Source organism: Accipiter gentilis, chromosome 15 (genome assembly GCF_929443795.1).
Source record: "Accipiter gentilis chromosome 15, bAccGen1.1, whole genome shotgun sequence".
Classification (NCBI taxonomy): Eukaryota; Metazoa; Chordata; class Aves; order Accipitriformes; family Accipitridae; genus Astur; species Astur gentilis.
This window is the reverse complement of record NC_064894.1, coordinates 30929134-30954201: the sequence shown is the minus strand read 5'-3', so window position 1 is coordinate 30954201 and position 25068 is coordinate 30929134. Positions and strand designations below refer to the sequence as shown.

Sequence of the window (25068 nt, the reverse complement as noted above, 5' to 3'; positions counted from 1 at the left end):
TTTTAAGACTACTTTGAGAGGAATTTTTTAGAACTTCCTCCGACATTACCCCAGTTAACTGAACTGATTGTTATTTGCCTGGAAGGAGCTATTGTCCTGACTTCAAAAAATGGATTGTTGTTTTATTGATACTGGATGGTAACAGAACATGAAGAAGTAGGGTTTTAATTTTTTTAATTTTATTACCATTTTCTGAATAACATGTTGAATAATTGATTGCAAGACAGTATAGCCCTTTGTAGTTTGTCGAATATGCACACTGGATTGATTGATTATGTAAGTAGGAAAAACACGAATTCCTTCTGAAGAACCACCTTTCTGTGCTGGTCAATAAATGAAAGTATATCTTGCTTTCATTGTTGTAGGTAAGCACCTGAGCCTTAGCAGTTATAACATGCTCCCTTTGGCTAATAGAAGAGCAACCTTTCTGCATCAGTTGAGCTACCTGGCAGAAAATGCATCACCATGCTATATGGAAGTAATCTGTTCTGGAGATGATAAGAGCGTGTGTAATTGGGTAGCTTAGAAATAATCAAATCTGGAGGCCCATGGGGAAGGTACTTCTGGAGGTTAATTCTCCTTTCAGGATGCCAGAGTAAGTAGGTTCATGAATTGGCAGAATCACAGAATAGTTGAGGTTGGAAGCCTCTGGAGATCCAGTTCACCTTCCCTGCTCAGAGCAGGGTCAACTAGAGTAGACTACCAGGACCGTGCTCAGCTGAGGGTAAAAAAAAAAAAAGTTTTCTTATGTTCCGATGGAATTCTGTGGTTTTTAAATTGATGCCTGTTGCCTCTTGTCCTGTCGCTGGGCCCCACTGAGAAGAGCCTGGCTCAGTCTTCTTTATACCCTTCCTTCAGATACTTATATACATGGGTAAGACCCCTCCTGAGCCTGCTTTTCTCCAAGCTAAATGGTCCCAGCTCTCTCAGACTCTCCTCTTATGAGAAATGCTCTAGTCCCTTAATCATCTTTGTGACCCTTCACTGGACTTTCTCATAGAATATCTGAAGTTGGAAGGGACCCATAAGGATCATCGAGTCCAGCTCCCTGCAGGACTACCTAAAACTAAACCATATGACTAAGAGCATCGTCCAGATGCTCCTTGAACTCTGACAGGCTTGGTGCCGTGACCACTTCTGTGGGGAGCCTGCTCCAGTGACCAACCACTCTCTCAGTGAAGTACCTTTCCCTAGTGTCCAGGTGTCATGGTTTAACCCCAGGCAGCAACTTTGACCATACAGCCCCCACCCAGTGGGATGGGGTAGAGAGTCAGAAAAAGAAAAGTAAAACTCGTGGGTTGAGATAAGAATGATTTAATAACTAAAGTAAAACAAAATACTAACAATAATAACAATAAAAAAATAATTGTAATGAAAAGGAATATAATAAAATAAATACCCCCCCCAACCCTAAAACCCAAGATAAGTGATACACAATGCAGTTGCCCACCACCTGCTGACCGATGCCTGAGCAGCCATCCGCCCCTCCCAGCCAACTCTCCTCATTTTATATACTGAGCGTGACTTCCTATGGTATGGAATATCCCTTTGGCTAGTTCGGTCAGCGGTCCTGACTGTGCTCCCTCCCAGCTTGTGCACCTGCTTGCTGGCAGAGCATGGGAAAGTGAAAAATCCTTAACTTAGGATAAGTGCTACTTAGCAGCAACTAAAACATCAGTGTGTTATCAACATTATTCTCACAGGAAATCCAAAACACACTGTACCAGCTACTAGGAAGAAAATTAACTATCCCAACTGCAACCAAGACACCAGTTCTCTCTCCTGTACTGGGGAGCCCAGAACACAGTTCTGCTCCACGTGTGTCTCACCAGTGCCAAGTAGAGGGGAAGAAGGATCGCCTCCCTCAGCCCACTGGCAACAGTCCTCCTAACGCAGCCCAGGACGCTGTTGGCCTTTTTTGCTGCAAGGGCACGTTGCTGGCTTATGGTCAACTTGGTGGCCACCGGGATCCCCCGAGTCCTTTTCTGCCAAGCTGCTTTCCAGCTCTTCAGCCCCCGGGATGTGTTGGTGCCTGCGGTTCCTCCCCGGGTGCAGGACTTTGCCTGTGCTGAACCTCATGAGGTTCGTGTCAGCCTGTTTCTTTCTCCAACCTGTCAAGGTCCCCCTGGATGGCAGCTTGACCCTCTGGTGCATCAGCCACTCCTCCCAGTTTTGTACCATCAGCAAACTTGCTGAGGGTTTGCTGCCCCACCATCCGGATCATTAATGAAGATGTTGAACAGGATTATTGGCTGATTTCAGATTTGGTTTTCATAGCACATATAATATTTTATGATGTACTTATTTATTACTTTTGAGTGTGTCCAGGAAGATTATTGCACGTTTTGCTGCTAGGACATTATTTCTACTTTTTGAGGGTGCATTCTCACTCTATCAGCAATGTGTTAGAAGCCTTCCAGCCACCTTCTCTTTGTGACATTTTCTATTGCAGTATTTCCCCCCACCTTCAGCAACTTCCTTTGCGCTTCAAGACAAAATGTTCAAGCGTGATTTCCCTTTGGAACCAAGCTGTATGAGTAAATATTACTGTTTTTTCTTCTGGTGTGTGTAGTTTCAGGAAATGCTGTTTTAAAGAAGATGATGTCCTGTGTATAAACATCTTTCTGCCTTCATTCTCAGGGTTTGCTTCTGTGCCAGTGAAAGGGAGTTGCGGTTTGTATTGCAGCCTAGCATGGGCTTTCCAGGCACGGTGTTCCATCTCTGCCCCCTGGACTGTGGCAGTTGAGCAACGCAGACAAAGCAGTTTCTTCAACACGTGTAAGTCTTGAGTTGGATTAAAGTTATTATCTGTAATAAACAGAAGAAGAAAAGAAAATTTTGCTTTGGAGAGGTACAATCATGAAAATCTATGTATAGCAGCTTTTTGTATCTACTCTAGTTACGTATCTCCTAAGATTATAGTTGCAACTACAGCTCTTGACAGAAGTGTGTGCACAAGGTCACTTTATTATCTTTTAGTAGCAAGCAAGGATTTGCTTTATGTCACAGTGAATCCATCTAATATACATCATTGGATGGAAGGGGGAAACACCTTCCCCTCTGTTTCCTAGTCCTTTATTGAGAATGTAAATTGTGTGTGTTTATTTTCTAAATTATTTTTGAGCCACAGGCAAGACATACTGTTCAAGCTGTGCTGTCTCAGAAATGAAATAACTAAAATGCAGTAATGTGTTAAACAAAAACTGTTGATAATGTCCTGCTAATTGTCTGGCCAGCTGCAGTATTTTCCTCCAGTCCTGAAAGGAATTACACACATGCTTAACATAATTGAGAAATGATGGCTTTTTAAATTCATGCTTGGGACCGTGAACTGAGATAGCTGAGGAGCCATTCCGCTTGTTTTGTCATTCCTTATCCTATCCCATAGGGGAAGAGAAGGAATAGTAAGAATATAATCTCTGGAGGAGATAACTGCAGCAGTTTGGTAGTCAGTTCTTTGACTGTTTATAATCCATAGAATATAAGAGCTCTGCAAAATCAAGCTTTCAGAACTGATGGTCTCTTCCTATTCTCAACATCTGAGTGGCAGAATACTGTATTTGTTTTCTTTACATTTGCTAAAGAAATGGAGTTTAAACAGTCATGCTGGATGTCTGTTCGTCTTACCCATTAAATTTTGACCAATGCCTGATTTCAAACAACCGAGGGTAGAGAGGTCTGAAAAGACCTGCAAAAGGCTGCAGTGTAAACCAGAGGCTCTGCATGGTAAAGTTTTTCTAAGGATGGCAACTGCAGGAAAAATTAATTTAGAACTTTTTCTTAGGCACCCAAGCAGTCACAAGATGAGAATATGTAGGAAGCTAAGCACTGTTTTTATTTTGTTTATCTATGTTAAATCTAAAATATAGCTCTGTAAGTGATTGCAATATGATTACAATTTGTAGGTTAGATAGTTTCCTTAATTATGCTTATGTTCATATTCACAAAGTCTAGATGAGCTCTGTTTTATCAGGAATTTTGCCAGCTGTCTTGTTAGATGACTTAAGGAAAAATGTTTGTTAGATGACTGAATTAAAAACGTTTGTTGTGATTGCACCTGCACTGTTTGACTTAATAAAATTTTAAATGAGTTATATTTAGGCAAACTACCTAAAACTATTGGTTTACTTAATAAGATGTAACAACTTGGAAGAATTTAAGGGTACCTCCTTTACGTATTCAGCAGAGACAGTAGCCATCGTGTTCAGAAGGCTGAGGGTTTTATATTTCAAAGTACAGTTATTCTAAGAACAGTTCCTCTTACAGAAGTGAAAAATAAAGTCTTCAAAATTCAAATGAAGTAGATTTTAACAGTATAAATCACTTGTATCCTCTAGCAGTGCAGTTGCTTCAGAAGTGGTAACATTAAAAATGCAGATGTGACCATTTTATGTGAAACAATTTTCAAGCAAAATGTCAACCAAATGACAGTCCTTTGTGACTGAGAAAGTTCACCATACTTTTCTATCTCATTAGTGAAGGTTTACTTCTCTTCCATCATACTTTTAAAAATATGTTTGTGTTAGTAGCGTCATCTGTATCTTCAACTTAACTATTAAAACCACTTTAACTCATTTAAATAGAAGGAATTAATTTAAATAGGAGGAATTGCAATTATCCTAGGCAGTCTGTGATCCTTACCGTGATAGCTGTCTCCTGCAACTCTGACACAAAAACATACACAGGGGTTTATTCTTGTCCTGTGACATAGTGAGTTTGTAATGAAATAATTTAAAACGATCTTCTTATTCCAGGCTTAGCTTCTGTCCCTCCCTCCTTTCCCCTTTCCACCCTCCCCACTACGGGAAGCCATTCAGTTTCCATTTACTTCACAGTTTCACGTGCTTACTTAGAGATGTGGAAGGGCCTGAGGGTTTTCAGATCATGTTTTAAAAAAAAAAATACATAACTTCCTCTGAAAAGTATTGCCTCCTTTTTCAGTGTGTCTCAGTAGACCTGGTATTTGCAGATAATGTCTTTCTTGTGCCTGTTTCAGTCCAACTTTTGTCTCAGACAATAGGGCAAGTCTGTTTTCCCTACCTCTCAGTACATTTATGGGCAGGCACACAGACTGGGAAATCCCATTAATCCAGACTTTTTGAACAGATGCTTAAGCTTCAGTTGTTGAGAAACATTGATAAAAAGTGCTATATGTTTAATGGAAGAAGTATTTATCTGTCTGACCTGTAGAGGAGGAAAATGTGAGATATAGACCGTTTAAATCTGATAGCCACAGAAGCAGGTTGGAATACACGGGCTGTCATTCCTGAGGGCAGCGGAGGCAGACAGATGTGTCGTGAATACTGAAACGGTTTGGCTGTCTCCCAGCCATAGGAGTTATCTTTGACCCAAATCATCCAAACCAGCTAGCATAATTTTCTCAACATCTGTTGTGTATCTAAGTGTATGTGAGAATAAAGAACTTTTATTTGGTACTGGGTCTATATAAAAATTATGCTTTCCTACTCACAGTATCAATTCCATTAGCTACCCTTGGGAACAAATGGAAAGAAGAACTTAACTTCTCTGTTGCTAGGTGATGTTTCTCTTAGGTTAGAATACAGAATAAGGAATATGATGATTTTTCAGAGGTTATAGAACTAGATTGTAACGATCAAGGGAGAATCATTTAGACCAACAATATAAAGTCATACTCAGAGTAACATGTTTTGTCTCTAGAGGCTTTGCATCCTGGAAGCAATTGTACTCAGTATAAACCTCTGTGTTTGTGTTCATTCTTGGAAACATCAGTTCCTGAAAGCCTGCTCCTTAATTGCATTTTATATTAAATTTTTGTAGTCCTACATGAGCTTTCTTTGGATTAAATTGTTTGTTTTTTTTCTGTTGTACCTAACTTGAGGATCAGAGTGGAAAAAAATTTTTCTTTCTTTCAATTTTTCAAGAATTTTTCTTTAAGTATGAACACACCAGACAAATAATTACTGAGTTACCATTTGTCATTGTCAGGAGCATCATATGAAGAGTTTTGATGTTTCAGCATTAAGGATGTAAAGAGTTCCAAATACACAACTGCCTTCCCCCCCCTCCCTTAAAAAGGGGAGTGCCTGTGTGTTGAAGAATAGTTGGTTAATTGTTTTAATGCAGAAAAAGTAGAGTGAATATTAAATGCCTTACAGTTAATTGTACTTAAGGGGGGGGGGGCTATTTTATTAGGTTTTGATTTGTTACTATGTGCTGTAACTTTTGTGAAAGCACTTGGCCTCTGGTTTTCATTTTGTTTTGAGGAAATGAACCAGGCCAATGATGATTAGTTTGCAGACCTCACTGAAATCTCTGTTCTCTGTATCCCTCTGGTGACAGAGGCCAGCTTTGTAATGCTTATTATTTAAAAAAAAAAAAAAAAAAAGCTGCAAATTAAAGCTTTAAAAACCAAAGCCTTCAAAAAGATAGTAGCATTTACAACAGCATCTACTAGCTAAGTTAAGGTCCTGGCTTTTTAATAAGATGTTATGAAGAAAAAAATACAATTTCTCAGATGTTTGTTAGCATAATTTACAACAGTTTTGGTTCTTTGTTTAAGGTAACAAGCTTTTAATCTGATAATGACTGGGTTTGTAGCTAGATTTATTCAGGATTTGAATTGTGACTAACCTGAAAGTCCCATATCTACAACTTCCTGCTGACATTGTGATAAATTGCCAGTTTTAAAAAATGTGAAATTCTAATGCCAAGTGTACTGTGAAAGTGTGCTCAAGGTTTTGCAGTTCAGTGGAGTTATTCACTGTGTCTGTGTAGCAGTATGAATGTATCTTTCAGAATAATATTTTCCAGCTCGAGAGTTTTTGTTGTACTATCATAATGCAATAGATTTGTTTCTGGTTTGGGGGAAGTGGCCCAAAACTGTCCCATGCTATCCTATGGGTATAATAGTTAGATTATAGACATCTTTTGCTGTGAACAAGTTTGCAGACACACCTAAACTTATTTTTTTTTGGCAGTCCACATAATGAGAACTTTGGCATTTTTAAATGAAATTATTAAACTTCTATGAATAAGCATGTAGCCTCTCCAGCTTCAGCCTTATATTAGCAAAACTAAACAGAAGCCAGAAAGTTTGTTAGTAGATGAGGTTTTTTCCTGTTTCACTGTTGTGGAAATCCAGCTAGCAGTGAGAAGTAGAAATGAGATTAAGTTTTCAGTGGAAACATTTCAGATATGCACACAGTTCTGATTTTTGGTCTGTGAAGTTTATCTAAACCCACCTTATATCTGTCCCATGGTACTAATCTTTTACACGGTCTCATGTTCCTCTTTATGGTCTTGCAGTAATCCTTGTCTTTCTCAGATATTTTCAGTGTCCAGATTCTTGCAGTTCTGCAGTTAGATACCATCTGCTATCCAAATTAATTTTGAGTGACTCAGTAATGGACTGTCTAAACTGAATGCTTTATATTCTTTGCTACTTCCTAGGTTTGTATAAAGGCCCTGTAGAGCTAACAGATAATATCCTCAGAAGATGACATCTTAAGAGGGTTGAGGCAGAGTTGTAAAGAGAAACATGTATTTTGCTAAAGCAGCCCTTTTTTTTTTTTTAAGGCAGCACTTGAGGGGTGGGTGGTGTGGGAGTTTTTTATCTTCTCATTATCTTTCAGCAGAACTCAATATCAGATATGCATCATACACTTCCATTTAGAATGTAAGGGATCTCTTTTGAAGGTGAAGAAAATGTTTTGAGCATGGTCACTTGGGAAACTTGAGAGTAATCCAGCACTATATTTCATTTTTTATGGATCCATGCTTTTCTGTTTACAGACTGGGATTAGACAGGGAGTAAAGGAACTATGATGTCCCATGATGGCAGACAGTTGCACTTCAGAGATAAAGGAAAATAGCAGGGGCAGTTCTCATTTGGGGTGAAAACAGTGATTTTGACAAAACTGCTTTAGAATCTTGCATGTTTTAAGTAATCCATCCAATATTAGTATGCCATTGTTCCATTTTTCTCTCATAAATAAATCTATTTGTATTATCATCTGCGCAATACTCCTTTTTGAACTGTGGAGGAGAGGATTCAACCTATTAAAGGAGTTAAATAGTTTCCATAAATATCTTTAAACAGGCTGAGTAAGTCTTAGAATTAAAGACTTCCACTTTTAAAACTAACAGGAGAATACTATGTTAGAAACATCGCTTGTCAGGAATAACTGATGGTGTGAACCAAGTTGACAGTTTTTGAACAGTATGTGAGTTCAGTTGAAGATTACAAAGGGATATAAAGTCAGACTTCATCTTTGTTTTGGATGGTTCACTTCTGTTGCTCTGGAATTAGGTATTTCATGTAATTGTGAGAATGCCTCCAGCCACTAGTAGGTCTTGTGCTTGAAATTTAATGTTAATATGTGCAATTGAAAGTGACATCTAAATCATTTGCTTCATGTTTGACTCGTGTTCAGCCACTGAAATGGGTGGTAGGTTTTGCTCTTAAGACAGCTGCTCTGTGTACATTTTTGCCTAGCATCTTTACCTTAAATGCTTTGTAGTTAAGAGTATTGTTGTTAGGCTCATTTTATAAAACTGTGGAGAGAGAAAGTAAGACATGGTAAGGGCCAGATTTAAAAATGCAGTTGAGCAGTCCTTCTCCTGACCTAAGTGATTTAAATTGCAGTTCATTGCCAAATCCTAGATGGTTAGAGCTGTTCATGTAGCCTGCTCTGTGCCAACCTGTGTCCTAGAAATCTTTTAAGTACTGATGAGGAGGGGATGGGAAACAGAAAGGTGATTTTTTGGGGGTGGTTTTTTGGAATGGAATTCGTGAAAAAACAGACACATCTGTTCTTGGAGAAAATGGGAGACCAAGGTTGAAGTCCTTGAAATCAAGTAGCGTTTGGGTGTCCAGATTCCAGATAAGTGACTTAACTACCGAATTAAGTTAAAGGATCTTTTCCTTTGGATGCAAGGATCACCATCGCTTCCTTTGCCTTCTCTCTTCTGTCCTGAGCCAGCTGCATCTACCTCCCTCTACTCACAAACTCTTCCTGGGCTCGCTTCAGGCAGCTGCTGGATTGAGTGCCCATTACACCGGCAAGTATCACAACTACATATTTTTTCTTTCTATGCCATACTTGAGCAGTCACATGAGGTAGGCTATAATTGACCTGAAGTTCAGATTTCTCTTACACAAACTTGAAAATGTGAAAATGGTCTCATTAGGTAGTGTGTGTAAGATACTACACATTTATCTGGCCGTGCTGGCTGTGGATAGCTAAGTACAAACTCTATTTGCAAGTCATTCTACAGTCATTATTTTGTTTGTATTTTTAAAACAGCTGGCAAATTCATGTTAGCAGATGTCCCTGACTCCTTCAAGGAAGTTTCTTTTAAATCAAAATAGATTTAGCATTAATATGAATTAAGAATTTGAAGTGTTAGTTTGTATCAAAACCAAAGATTTCTTTTAATCTGTTTCTAACTTTGGGTCACTTAATGACCTGATTATTGTTGACTGATAGAGAAAAAAGCTTTATGCTCAGTTATTTGAAATACACTATTTCATAATGTGCTTGCAAGGGAGTAAAAAAAGAAAGCTACTTCTGTTGCTCTTGTTCTTCCATTCTCGTTGATGGATATGAGTTCGTTAAAAATCTGAAGTCTCTTACACTGGTTCTTGGGTTTTTGTTTCTACTTCCTTGTGATTTTTGCCTTTGTAGGCCTAATTTACATGGAAAATAGCCTTTTTGCGTGTTACTATCAGTTTTCAGCTTAGATGTTTTTTGTACTGTGGTTTTGCTCTGTGAGCTGCAACTTGTATATGCAGCTTACAGGCCTTATTGGGGAATAGATGCCTTAATAGTGAACCTGGAATTTGAGATTGAAATGCTATTCTAGCATATGTTGCCACTGGAAGTCTTGCTGTGGCAGTTATACCCATGGTTGCTTGAGTATTGAAGTTTTTACTGTAGACCCAGGTTTAGGCTACTGATCTCACCTTGGCTCTGAAATGTTGAGAGTGAAGGCACTGTTTTATATTCTTTGCTTCCCTAACATGGAAAGGAAGGAATTTTATCTACTTACATGGGGTGGCTCAGAAAATCTCGTTCTCTTCCCAGTTCTGTTACAGGAATTCTAGGCTAGGTTTTTTGTACAAGTGGTCTCTTGGCAACCTGATTGTAGATGTAAATCAGTTTGCTTCTTCGGGTGCATAAATAGCATTTATTTAGCTAATTGATATCTTAGTTTTTCTATCATGAGGTGCTTCTGAGCAATTTGGAGGTAGCCCTGCTTGAGCTAGAGGTTGGAGTCGGTGAAAACCTGCGTCCCGTCAAACCTAAATTATTTTATGTTTCTAAAGAAGACAGAAACACACTTTCCTGAGGTGTATAGGCAAACAGCAAAAGGCAGTGTACACAAGTTAGGTCAAGGAAAATTCTGGTTACACAGTAGGAAAAAGTTTTTCATTGTGAGGGCGGTCGAACAGAGGTGGTGGAATTTCTGTTACTAGAGATATTCAAAATATGACTCAGCAAGTCTCTGGCCATCCTCACATAATCTTGAAGTTGAATTTAGCTTTGAGGTTGGCTCTGCTTTTGAGTGTGGGATTAGATCACGGACCCCCTGAAGTCCCTTGTAATGTAATTTTTTCTGTGGATCTGTGATTCTAGTGTATTTCACTTCTTGTACAGTATTGAAGATGGGGAGTTCCACCTTGAATTTCACTAAAATATACAAGGTGACACTAGAGTGGAAGCAACAATACATTTTCATAGCTTCAAATTTAATGACTTAATGACTTGGCTCCAGTGACAAGGGTGGATTTAGTGTTTTGGGACTCATGTTTTAATTTTTTTTTCTTTATTCTCAGTTAATTCTTTGAATAATTTTAAACATTGTTTCAGTGTCTTTTTCTTAGCTTGTTCTTTGTTTTATGCTGTCCATGTGCTGCTTTGTTTTCTAATAAAACCACATATAATCAGAAATAGTCTGTGGTTTTTGGCTAATTATATAGTCAAAATTGAAGCTTCAGGAAGCTATAGTTAATACAGTGGAAACTAATGGAAGATAAACCATCTACATGCTTAAGGCTAGAAATCATCATGAATTTTTCAGGCTGTCTTTGTATCTAGTTAAAGCTTAAGATCAGAGTCTCAGAAATTAAAGAGAGATACCTACTATTCTCAAGATTACTGTGCCTAGCAGGAGAAAAAGCACTTCAGAAGTCCAGGTGGAGAACTTCCCACCGTGACAGTGTAGTGTGCACAGGTAGAAAATGTTGTTCTGTGCTGCAGCATTGGGGCCTATACTGTCTCTTAAGTACATCTTTACTATGGTGAGTATTCCTTAAATATCTCCAGTGGTACACTTGGGGAATTGAGTTAATGTTCAGTGCCACCTGAACTGTTGAAATACTGTGAACAGCTACATGTTGAATGTACAGTTGCAGAATTTTTACAAGAGATGCGCAGTTGAAATGCTGCCCATAACCTGTCAGAAAAAAAGTAGTATTGCTTTTAGGGTGAAGAGTTCTGATGGCCAGTTGGAAACAAGCTCAATGTGCAGAGTGTTTGTCTGTGTTCTCTAATTTCTCTAAATATTTTTTTCCCTGAATTGGCATATTTGCCTTGCTCTTCAGTAATTGATTCTGGGCATCAGGTGATTGTGTAGTAGCCATGAAAGTATAAAAAAGCCCCTTGTTTAGCATGGAAATTGTGAATGCAACCCAAAGTACCAAACTTAATACATAAAGATGTCTTCTTGGGACATTTTGTAGATTGATGTGATTTAAACACTGGTTCCTAAAAGATTTTTAATTGTAAATTTTAATTATTTCCCATAATGGAAATGTACATAACTTACAAGGAAAGTGTTAGAGTGATTAATTCTCTGAGCTCATTAGCAACATGCAGCTTAAAGTACAGCACTTTAAATTTTACAGTGATAACAGCACCCTGGCATGTGACTGAGGATTCATTTAATGGTCTACTTCATCAGAACAAGCAGGTTTATGCATCAATCAGGTCTACCGAAAGGTGGCTGTTACTGGATGTGTAGCTTTACCAGAAGTTTGAGAGTTTTGAAAAGATTTCTGAACAGCATTTTAGTCATTGCTGGCTTCCATTTTACAAATGGAGGAAGCATCTGACCATAGTTTTCTTTGGCTTTGGAGCCTCGAAAATTGGTTTTGGTTAAATTGGTGAAAGAATGCCAAAATATTGTTGTGATCTATTACCAAAAATAACAGAAGTGTAGGTCAAAAGCCGATGCTTTTAAAAACCCATCAAGGATTTTTTTAAAATTAACTGCTATTGGGCTTTCCAGGCTTCTGAAGAAAACTGTCATTTTACAAGGAAAACCTAATGTTTAGAGCTCCTGTAGAATATTTTAGTTAGCTCTGATAAGACAGGGCTGCAGTTGTCTTTTTTTTTTTGAGAGATCATAACCCCCAATTTAATAGGAATAATCCAGTTCTGCCTGTACCTCAGTGGTGAGACTGCTTAATAATTTAGTTTCATCATGTCAGTGCCATGCTAAAAATTCTGATTCCATGGGATATCAATTTATTGGCAGTGGAGTTGTCACTGAGAACTTTTGTAATTTAAAAGTGAGTGAATTACAGTGTTCACCTGAATACCTGTATTAGGTGCTAGCTACATAATTGAAGTGTTATAAAGATTAACTTCATTGTCTTTCTGGACTCTGAGCACATCCTGCTTTAGAAGGATGACTTAATACTAATTGTTCATGAAAACTGACAGAATGACCTCTCTCTCGAGGCTTTGTCTGTTCAGAACAAATACTGAAATGTAATTTTTTAGCAGTGAAGAATTTGTTCATAAGCTATGTGGGACACGAACAGAGTTTTCACTGTCTAGTATACAGTTGCATAGTTCTTATCAGAGATGCACATCCTTAAAATGTTAGCCAGGACAGTAGACTTTTGAAAGTACGACCATGTCAGAGAACAGAAGACTGCGTGTGTGTTTGTTTTTAACATCTCATACAATGATGTCTGGTTCTACAACTGGAACTTCTAAGAGGTGAAGTTGTTCAAATAAGTGACATTTTTTTTCCCTATTCTCATCCTATTTCAGCTATACCTGGTCCAGCTCTGAGGGCAAGCCTATCATTTGCTTTACCTGTTTAAAGCTTAGACTATTCTTAATCAGTCCTCAGTGCTTCCTGTTGTGGCAAGGTGATAGAAATATGTGTGTTTTCTAAGAACTTGTGGAGTCCATAGTGTTTTTTCAGAAATGTCTTTCAAAACCAACAGATACTGAATGTGAAAACTATACTTTACAGTAGTGTCTTAGAGGAGTAAGTTAAAAATGAACTTCTAGAACATGAGAAAAGCCTTGCCTCATCAGACCAAATGTCCATCTAAATGAGCATCCTGTTTCCAACAGCAACTGATGCTATTGGAAGAAAGTGAGAATTGGATAAGCATGTAGGGATGCTTCCTTAGAAAAACCTCACGACTGTCAGTGATTTGTGACATGTAATTTTTTGAATTTATAGCTCTAGGTGGCTTTTTCTTCTATAAATTTGTTTGGCTGCTTTTGAACACATAAAAATGATCTGACAAGAGTGCATTTTCTTTTCTGTAGATGGGTAAGCATGTGTTCATCAGAGAAGACAAGGTCAAGGAATGCCCTCTGCACTCGAGTGTAGTGAGGTTTGTGAGGCTTGGTTCCTAGAGGAGTTGATTTTTAAGCTTTTGACCTGCCTCTGAGGAAAAATGTCTCCTTGTGGTCATTAAGCAGCTGAGCCTGGACTGTGTAATTTATCGTGCAATTTGTGTTAGAATATGTAAGCAGCACATTCCCTTTGCAGAGGCTCTTTCATGTTTCACATGTGTGAAGTATTTTTTCCAAATCCTGTTTTTGTTTGGAGATGGTGGCAAAACCATTGGTATCTGGAGAAGGAAAGGGGTTGAAATATCATACGTTTTTAGAATTCATCTGCTAATAAAAGTATTTATTCCAAGCTGAAACCTGGAACAAAATGTTAGTGATTGAAAAGACCTTACTAAGTTTCTTAAGGTAATACAGATGCATAGATGTAACAGCATTAGCGGGCAACAGTCCATTGAAAGAAGCATGTTTATTATAACATGTTCACTAGTCTTTTTATCATGTCATTAATATTAATGTCTTTGGATCTCTGCTGCTATGCTGCCACAAGGCTATCTGTCATCAAAAAAACTTACAGAAAAATTACTTGTAAAGTGGAAGAAGTGAACCCTCTTCCCTGTTTTAGAAAGTTGATTCTTTCTTCTTTTACTCCCTTCGTTTTTCCAACTTACTGCTCTTTGTAGTTTATATTCTAAGCAAGATGGGAACTCATCTTGCAGGAGGCAAAGAAATCTGCTTTTAATCTCAGTTTATCAGGATCTAGGATACTGTTTTCTGATACAGTTTACAGCAAGTCTTTTTGGTAATACTTGTGAGTTACTAAGGTGTGGTCTAATATTCGTCTTCCTCTGAAGTAAGCACTAGGGCTGTCTGGTTCCTGAAATTCAGGGAGAGCATAAAGAGGAACAAATCCAAATCCTTTTCAAAATACTAGACATCTTTTATGTAGATTAAGAAAAATGGAGTGGTGTCATACAAACTTACTATTAGCTGTTGTTAGCAATTGGTTTGCATAAAGCATGCTTTCAGCAAAATTCAATAGTGGATCTTTTTCTGGGCCATAAAATAAAATCTTATATATTTTCTTTTTTTCAGTTAGTAACTATGGGTTTTTTGGTAACTGGCTAGAACTATGTGGTGGCTTTTGTAACTGTGTCTGTTTTAGCTCTGGAGGAATGCATGCAGCCTCCCATTTTATAAAGACAAAGGTAGGGCCACAGATCACTGAGAGACTGCGTACCTACTGTACTGTCTTCATTTCAGAGCACTTCTGCAAGTGGGAAAAGCAGTACAGTGCTCCTCATTTCTTTTTGGGATTATTTCCTCCACTACAAGACATTCTCCTGCCTATGTATGTGCTCTCCAGTCATCTTGGTGCTTTGTTGCCAAGTCAGATTGACCTTTCTTAATGGTCAGATTTTTATTTTCTTCGTTGCTATGTTGTTTGTCTGTCGTAAGCAGAGTCCCCACCGCTGTAATCTTCTTGACTGCAGCCTGTCCCTTCCATATTCCATCCTTGTCACTTTCTCTTAAAATCAGTGTGATATCTGCCATCTTATAAAGAACTCTCAGCTCTGTAGCCCGCAGGCTTCTGATGTATTTCATTAAATTCAGCTGCTTTCCAAACACATGATAATATTATTGTAGATTGATTAGATGAACTGCACTTTGGTACCAAATGTGATGTTTTCATCTGGTTCTAATTTTGTCGGAATTTGTGTGGTGCTTGAGGCCAAAACTTCACTCAGTCTGACCTCATCTTGCTGGATCTGTTGGCATTGACTGGTCTTCTATGGCACAAACCAATCTTTTTACTCTGTTACTTTTGTTACTTTCCTCTATTGGGATTAAGTGATTTTATCCTACAAATATTTACAATCGAGCTCAAAGTGCTGGGGGGTTTTTTTGAGTGCATTACCAGGTCAAGAGTTCCCTGTTCTTGTCTCTCAACTGGTTGTTGCTGCCCCTCCGCAGCCTCCTCTGTAGCTCTTACGACCCCTTGTGAGGCCACACAAACTGCAGTAGACTGGGGAACTGTTCCAGCTTAAAAATAACCCTGCAAAGAAAATGTAAATACCTTTATTGTAATTCCATGTTTCCAGGCTAGCAAAAAAAAGAAATTGCTAGTTACACAGTGTTTTCTGAATAAGCTAAGAAGCTTAGCATGATTAATCGTCAACATTCCAACTCGTGCAACAGTCCTGTAGTCCACTTTAGAGCACGAAAAGCTGCATCATACATCACCTTCTTTTTCTATACTGAACCTTAATGCAGTGTTATCTTACAATAATATTCACTGCTTGTAGACAGTCTAGTACCTATCACAGTTTGGCTTTTATTGAAAGTAACATGCTGAGTCAGCAATGAAGTTTTTCTGTGCAGCTGAAGTAGTTTTTTATTTTTTCATTTAGCACACAGCTACATGCATCAGTTTGTTGTAATCAGCTGGAAATTTTTTCAGTGGCTGACAGTTCAGACACTGGTTTCAAGCCATTTGATGCAGTTACTGTTTGTGGGATTTTTTTAACCATAAACCTCTGGACATTAGGGTTCACTTGAATGTCTAGAAAAGAGAGTGTAATTTCAGATAGAAATTTCTTTTTTACAGGGACTATAGCCTACCCAGGAGCAAATACAGTTCTTGCCTCATAGCATATAAGAAGTGTGATAAATGTAGCTGTTAACCATGGGCATTTCTACTTGTCTATAATACAGCCAAAATCTGTATTACATATTTTGGCTTGTTGTACTATTCCTTCAGTATGTTATTTGGGCATCTAGTGACTTCCTAGGCCATTCCGCTCTTGCCCATGTTGAGGGAATACTATTTTGTAGCTTCCTGAACTTGCAGTGTTGTGTGTCCTTCCTTGTATGCTTGCTTTCCAATGTACTGAGATTTGATTACTTGATTCAGGATTGCACTTCTCAAAGAAGTATCACAGTTATATATGCATCCCACTTTGAAAAGGATTTTTGACTGAAGAGATGGGCATCATACCTTTGGAAGAGCTACCTTGACACCTTATACAAACTTATTCAATACAAAAATCAACCTGGGCACTTAGTGGTACCTCTGGAAATCCTGGATAGCTCCTGTCCCTCACCATATTGTCAACATAGCAGAGCTTCCCCAGTTCCAATGCGTTTGCCAGTGGGTGGGGCAGGATCTCTCAGGTGCATTAATCTAACAAGCATGAATTGCTTGATGTGAAACTGTAGCAATATGAGCATGGTTACTTTAATTCCCCTAGTTAAAAGTGTTTACTGTCTTTTTTTTGTCTATTTTAAATACACAAAATCAGTTTCTAATCAGAGAAGACAAGAGATTTAAACTGCCATAGTAACATTGCCCCTGGGTGAAGCACATAATAGCATTAATCTGCAAATGTAACAATGGTGACACTTGTGTATTCCATGGTGATAGCCTTCTTGTCTGGACTAACAGGATGAAATATTGTCTGTGGTGTCGTCTTCACATCATCAGTTTCATTTTGGTGTAGTTTGTTTTTATCTAAGTTAGGAGGACATCCTGTGTTTCCATCGGTTGGGCAAATAGCAGTTTGAAGTTAACTACTGAATACGTTCTTCCTAAGTTGTGCTCTTGTATGTTGGGTGAAACATCTTCATCCGGCGGGTGTCCTGTACACAGCCACTGAGGAAGACGCCTGACCGAAGCCTGAGCTCTGTGATGAGGCAGTGTGAAGTGTCCGACGTTCCTTGCATTTATACAGGCAGTAAGGGGCACCTTGTGATTTGTTAGAACATGAGAACAGCAGCAGATTTATGTTGTTGGTTAACTTCTTGTGTTAAGCCTGCTTTAAAAAGCCACAAACCCTTGGATATTTTTGGGACTGATTCAAGTTGACTGTCATTGATATTTGTCCTTGGATAAATGCTTACAGGTATTGCTGCTCTGAGTTACTAACAAATTATTTTCTTCTAATGACCTGGGAATTAATACCTTACTGATTAAGAATGTTTGCCTTTAAATTGATTTTGAAAATCCTTTTAAAAACCATGCACCTGGCTGTGTGCCTGGCTGATTGCAATCATCAGGAGTAGAGCCACATCTCTGCACCAGGTACATATACATGGAGCAGGAAATCACTCGCTTAGCAAGGCAGTAATCCTGCAGTTTCAACCCCAGCAAAGATCAAGCAATGGTTAACATTTGAAGTTGGGTTGTTTGGGTTTTTTTCAGCTTCAGTTTCCAGTATAAGCTGTACTTGCACATTACTTATGAAAGCTTTTTTATTTCAGTGACAGCTGATGAGCTATGGAAAGGAGCTTTGGCAGAGACTGGTGTGGGAGTAAAGAAGGGAAGAGGAAAGAGAAGGAAGAAAAAGCTAAGGAAGAATCTCAATAGAGGCCAGGAGATTGGTGAAGGTACATTCACAAATAAGGGGCTGAAGACATGTCTTGACCTTTCTGTGTATAGTGTTTCTTGATTTAATGAATTGACAAATTGCTGTTAATTTGGTGTCAGAACTGCTTGAGATATTTTTGTCTTTTTAAAAAAAATCCTGATTGTTTAATGTTATTCTTTGTTTTTAAATATAAATTCTGTATTATAAAACACACGTGAGATGTGAGAACCTTCCATTTTATTGCATTGTTCCAGTGTGCAGAGTTTTGGTCCTAATTTGGCATAAACCATTATTTTTCTCTGTTATTTTTAAGGACGTTCTGGTTTCCTCTGGCCTGGTCTTAATGCTCCTCTGATACAAAGTGGGAGAGTCCAGGCAGTTAGCCAACGAAAACAAGAAGAACGAGAGAGAATTCAGTCTGAAATTGTTCAGCAGAGAGATACATGGGAGAAGAAAAGAAAAATAAAAATTAAGAGAGAGGGAGGATGGAGTGGAAAGTGTTGGGGAGGTGTCATTCTGGATCCTCCTGACCCAGGTCCTAATGGAGGTAAGAAGACTGATGATCTGTCTTAATCTTACTTTGCCTTTCTGATAAGGGGCTCAGAGAAAGTGAGATCCAGATTTTTCCTGTGATTAAAAATCGATTTTGTACTCTTATGTGCCCATACATGCAGCTAAATCAAAGAACAAGTTATGTTAACACTAGTGAAATTTGTTAAATCACTGCTTATTTTAATATAGCTGTTAGACTACTATATTATATTATGGACTGTATGATGTTACACTGTATTACAGGGTACTGTGTTATGTTGTCGACTATTATAGGAGTCCTGAAGTGTGGAAATCTTTTTCTGTGTTCAACATCAGTTGTCTTGAGTATGAAACACAGCCTCTTTTTTTTTTTTTTTTTTTTTTTTTAGTTTCTTAAAGGATCCTGTGGGATAAATCAGGCTTTTTTTTCTAGTTCAAATAATGAAATATGGTTAAAGATTATGTAGTTTGAATGTTTTCTAGCACTGTTGTTTCAGGCTTGTTGCAGTCATTCTAAGTGTTAAGCTTGTTCATATTTTCAGAGATCTCTTTGTCCAGGAACATGTTCTCCCACTGCAAGCTTGGATCTTGGAACATACATTGCAGCAAGTCAACATAAATGGGAAATTATGTGTATAGAATAACAATTATATTGTCTGATCTTCTTGCAGTCACCTTTGCTCCCCAGTCTGTCTGGTGCTTTGTTTATTAATTTCTTTGTCTGTGAATATTTTCTGGTTACATTCTATTGGATGTTAATTAAAAATTCAGACATGCATTGAACGAAGCCATAAGGTAGTGAGAGCATTGTCTTTCCTGTGTGATCTAATGCCTTTGTCTGTGTAGATTGAAGTTATGCTGGCATTTTTGTATCTTTCTGCTTTATAAATTCACGCAGTTGTTGCTATCTACCACTTCTCTGTTACCTTCCCAGGCTTTCCATTCCTGTAGCTGGTATAGATGATTTTGTGGCTTCTGCTGCTGTTGTGTCTGATATGTATTGTTTCCCTCAGATTGACCTTGTGAATTTAAAAAGAGCTTGCCTGCCAATCTCTTTAAGTATTTTTTAGTTGTCTTCAATTTTAAGAGCAATTAATTCTGTTTTAGTATCAGCATAATACTGTAGTATACAAATTAAAGATTTCCTATATTTACTTCCCTGTGTTTCATTTTATTACCTTGAAGGCAAATATTCCATGGAAGACAGTGATGTGACAATGAACTTGGCAGACTGTCACTGAATCTTACAACTGAAAAATGGAAGATTTGAGAAATTAGTGAATTGTTCCAAATTCCCCATAAGTCAGTGGTGGAATATAGAGAAAGTCAAGAATGCTTCATGGTTCTAGTGTCATACTTTGAACACAAGACTATGTTGGTTTTAAATTCAAATGTATTTTAAAGTAGTTTATTCCACTAAAAGAAGTGGCAGCTGTTGCAAATGACATTTATACGTGTATGAATTTTACCTTCCAATGTTTTCCTTGATTTTGCTTTTGGCTGATACTGTTGATGTTGATTACTTGCATTAAAGTTGGCTGTGTGAACGCTGTAGTAGTCAGGTCAAGTTCTGCCAAAAAGAGGAAAGGTTACTACAATCGAAATAGGAAAATGAAACTGTCAGCTTGTATTATAAATGTGCTTGAGAAAAAGCAGCTTCTGATTAGTATACACTAAGTTCCTTCTAATCTGTCAAAAACTGTGGGGATTTTCAGGTCCCCATAGTTCTTCAGCATCTTTTTGTTCAGAGAATTAATGATTTTGCAGGGGTACTGGGACATTGGCTGTATGCAAAGCACTGGCAAGGTGGTAGGAGGAATAAACCCGAAACCACCAAACCCAGTGAATCCTTTTGTCCTGAGGCTACAGTGTGGCTGGATTCCCTCGTGTCTAAGCAAGAATGAGTTCTGATTGAGATTTGGCAGTTCAACCCTTCCCAGTATTCTGGTATTAGATCCTTTAGGAACAAATGGAGGTTGAGTATATGCTGCAGCTTCCTTTCAGCAGCATTCGTATTTTCTAATGAAAACAGGCCCAGGAAGTTTCTAGAAACCTCAGTGTAGTTAGCCTTCAACATCTTGCTAGTTTTGTTGAAATTGGCCAATATGTTTAAAATAAATAAATAAATAAAATGGGAACGTACTGTGATGGTATATACTTCATTCTTTCAGGGGGATCTTCTTCCACTAGACCTTTACTTATTGTGCTAGCTATGAGTAGAGAAAGAACAGGTTTTTTCAGTTGGGAATAAAATTATTTTTCTTCCAAGTTTATAATGTTTCTTTGCAACTGAAGAGGCTTCTGAGAAGGAACGGGGTGCCTGTTGGCATTCGTATCCTCTACCGTGAGCTAGTAGTCTGCATCTTGTAGACTAATCTGTAAATTGTGCTGAGATGGTGTTTATAATCATCTTGGAGGTTATGTGTAAATGATAAAGCAATGTTTGGTGAAGGAATGAGTCCCCAGTTCTTCCCCATTAAACTGTTTTCAGCTTTTCTCAAGAATCTCACTGTAACTACACCAAATAAAATAAGTGTTAAAGGCTTTAATTAACACTGGTCTTCTACATTATACTGAAATGCTCTTGTTCATGAGATAAATTGGAAAAGCAGGAGGTTGGAAGGTTCTCTTATCTATTCTGCTTCTTATACCAAGACATTGCATTTTACTCCATTGGCAATTGTTTTCAAAGTCGGTAGTGTTTGTTTGGGGTTTTTTCCACAACCAAGCTGATAATAGGATACTCCTTGTGGAAAATGTATCTGTATTAAAATATACAGCAATTATAAGTATGCTGTCAATGGCATAAAAGGAAACAAATGTATTTGCCATTTATATTCAGGCATTAGTGTGGTCATCAGGTTTTGAAACAGAAACTCAAAGAAAATGGGATCTTTTTGGCGCTATCCGTGATTTGCAGCATTTTTGACTGGTGCTATAAAAGGGATTTTGAGAAACGCTGGTGGGGCTGCTGAAAGCCAAGCCTAAGGGATTTGCTTGCTGCCTTTTCTTACAGCGTGTGTCAGGGTTGAAGGCCTATGGATAAGATCTGACTGGGCTGCAGTTTGCATGGTTTTGTGCCCTCTCATTTGTCTCACCGTCTTCGGAGGCAGTACATTTAGATGCCCATGTCGTGCCCAGAGCTCTCCATTGTTCTTGCTCTTTCCTCCCCCACAATGTTGTAAGACATTTCAAAAACATCTTACTGCTTTGAAGTCCCTTCTAATGACAGAACAGAAACTTACTTTCTGTGCAGTGAAAAGAGTATGTTCACCATGTAGAGCTGAATAGGTAATATTCACCTGAACAGAGCTCTGTATTCAATGTTTCATTACCACTGTGATGAAGAGACTCAAACACAGATGTGACGTAGAAATTATCTTTATTTTACAGTGCAAAACTCCTTAACTGTTACTAGACAAAATAAATGATGCTGTAATAGTCTTTGATTGCAAAGACTGTTTTTCAGGCAGAATTTGAAATTGAAAGAGAAAAAAAAAAAGTCTGGCTATGTGATTCTTGATTAATTGAAGTAGCTCTTTATTGTTTTGGTTTATCCTTCCCCTCTCCTTTCTGGAATTTCACAGAAATATGTATCAAGAAATCCTTCTTTGAATACTTTCTTTGAATCCCTGTTGATTTTCTGATACAAGTTTCAGAATTTTCTGAACAATATTGGATAATAGTTCGGTCACAATGGAAGTGACCCATTTGGTGATTTACCTTTTTATTTTTTTAACCATTTACAGCCTTTGCTCAGTGTATATGAAATTTGGGGTTCATTTACAGTTTTAGAGCAGTATTTAGGAAAGAAGGCAGCTTATACTGCCAGCCAGTGAAAACCCCAAATATTCTGTTCTCATAACATGCTGTGAATAGTTATTTTTCATAGTGTTTTTGCAGTTGGAAAGAATTGGGAAGAATATCAGATATAATTTAACAAAAATGCTTCAGTGTAAGTGGTGAGTTGCAGTTATTTTCAAAAGAAGGTTTCAGATTTAATTTGGAGAGGATGTATAGCTTAGCTTGTGATCAAAATATTCAACAGATTCTGAGGATGTCTTGGTTCTTCTATCAGCTTTGTTTTCTGTGTGATGTTCGAACAAAGCAGTTTAAATTTGTATGTCTTGCTTTAGCACTTTTAAAAATGATTTTTTAAAATTTTAAAATGAAGAAAAATTTTTCTTCATTTGCGCTACTCTGGTTATTTAGTTTGGACAGTCTTTGGAGACTGCATCTTACTTCCCTGTGTGTATTGTACTTAAAAAGATGAGATATTGATTGCAGTTGGAGGTTGGGGTCCCTAATAGAGCACAACGAATGTATTTAACAGTTGTCATGTCTTAATTATAACAGGAGCTGTATTGTAATTATAACAACTAGTATTACACTTTCTGGAAAGTTATTTTAACTGGATTTTTTATTTAAGCTAGTTTTCTTCATGTAAGTTGATTTTACTGAAGAAATGAAAAAAACCCAATGCTTTATAAATAAGAGCTATATGCTGTTTTTTCACTGACCTTATTCTAAAAGAGATTGAATGAAGTCAAGTAAAAAAACATATTTGAAGCATTTTTAAAAGGAAGCAACTAATAAAGCTCACTTTAGATATGTTTGTTCAAATTATTCTTACCTTTTCTCCTTACTGCTGAGATTTTATTCATAAATTGCAGTTACATAAAAATTGTATCCTTTTCAAATTATACCACCTACAGGGAGCTGTGTTGATGGGTGGGTAACACAAGGAAAGGTAACATCCTGTTTTTCTCCCAACAGAAACTTACCAAGATTTTGAAACAAGAGTCATTGAGGTAAGCGTTACAAATCTTTTCAAGGACTTTAAATAATTACCACTATTTTATATTGAGCTTGCAATTATTTAACCAGTCTTTGCTAAGTCAGTCTTATAGCAATAGGAATTACTCTGGTATTCTGTTTCAACTGCATGACATCATCTGTCATTCTTTTCACTGGGGCTATCTTCTTTGTTGAGCAAATAATATCTAATTCAGGGGTGGTTTTGAGTAACTCTGAAATGGCAAATGCCTGCAGATAAAGCTTTGATAGTTCACATAGAGCCATAGTAAGGAACCTAGTGAAGTGTTAGGGTTATTTCTCAGACAAAACTAGAAATAGGAAGTTGTATAAATCTGCTTGTAAAATAATTAATTAATTAAAGGGGGGGAGCAGCGGCACAGGGCAGAGAGTGAGTGGAATGAAGATCCCGTTTTGTGTGCCTCTCCAGTAATAAAATACTCACTTGTCCTAGATGTCTTAAACTATGATATTTGTATCTTCTGGGAAAAATATTCTGACAAAATTTCCCGTTCATGGTTTTATATCCACTTTGTTATTGTGCTTATTGACAGAGTAAGGATGATGGGTATGACTGGACTAATGCAAGTCTTGTTTCCATCCTCATTTCTAAACAGATTATATTGTATCATCTCACTTTAAAAATATCAATCAAAACTAGTAACTGACAGGAGATGTCTATGTTCCAGTATTTTCCTTGTCTGGTTTTTAGTAAATAAGATCTAATATATGGTGTAAATGCTGATATCTTTATTTGTAAGTAGTAAGGTTGTCTCCCACGTGCTTATCTTGCTAACTTAATCCTGGTTGGACATCATATAATTATTCTCTGTACTCTGGAACTCCTCGACTGGCTTCTTAATGGAAGCATGGAATATTTTAAAGAATAGCATATGTGCTGAAGTGCATTCTGCATGTCTCTAGGTATTTAATGAAATCAGTGAATCACCTTAGAATAATTTTGTTGTGGTAAGTTAAGAAGCTACAGAGATTTAAAAATATTTAATCTCTTACATTTCATGATGTTGACACCTTTTTCAAACATACAGTAACTTTCCAATGTGTAACTGGTTGTATGTAATTCCTTGGTTGGTGTGAAGTGATATTAGCTGACTACTAAATCCATGTCACTCAAGATATTTGCTGACTGACAGCAAAACTTCAAGCTAAAGGGTAAAGACCTTAATGCTACCAAACAAGTTCTTCAGTGACCCAAATTCTTCATGACTTCAACAGAAACACCACTCAGAATGTGGTCAGAGAAGATACCCATTTCAAATATGATTAAAGGTGGATTTTCCTTGAAAACAGGGTAATCCATCAGTAATAGTTTTTCACTGGTGAAATACAAAGTGTTAGTAATGCAGATATGTGGACCCATGTTACTTCTCAATGGAAAAGCCATTACTGAAGAAGGCAACTTGCAACTCATTCTAGAGCAGACCGTTAACAATTAGTGCTACACACACCCACACTATCGCAAGATATTTTATGCTTCCTATTATCTTATTATTTTTCTTTAATTTCAAATACATTAGTTGCTATGGAAACCACAGAACTGGTATAAGCGTTGTTGGGGGGAATCATGACTTCAGAAATAAATTGATTTCTTGTGACTCATTTGCTCCCAGTCCAGAAGCAGATGACGTACAGCATCCAGAAAGGGAGCAGCTCTGGAAGTGAGAACGACTATTTGCTCTCTATTCTTGCATGTTCCCTTCCCTTCTACTTGCGTTGTAATTTTGGTGAGACGTGTGGTAGCGGTTGCC

At 37.7% G+C, this 25068-nt stretch overlaps 1 protein-coding gene across 2 annotated transcripts in view; it reads left to right on the top strand.

Annotated features, from left to right (window-relative positions):
- Positions 1-25068, top strand: part of MRPS5 (mitochondrial ribosomal protein S5) — a 67392-nt gene that overhangs the window by 7963 nt on the left and 34361 nt on the right. Inside the window, exons 1-5 of one of the 2 annotated variants that reach the window (XM_049818245.1) lie at positions 2125-2537; positions 2641-2778; positions 17847-17972; positions 18267-18500; positions 23261-23295. In XM_049818245.1, coding sequence (XP_049674202.1) covers positions 2498-2537; positions 2641-2778; positions 17847-17972; positions 18267-18500; positions 23261-23295 — 573 coding nt within the window. In that variant the 5' untranslated portion in view covers positions 2125-2497. Of the gene's footprint in view, positions 1-2124; positions 2538-2640; positions 2779-17846; positions 17973-18266; positions 18501-23260; positions 23296-25068 lie in introns of those variants that run through there. The other variant, XM_049818244.1, reaches the window with a different exon arrangement.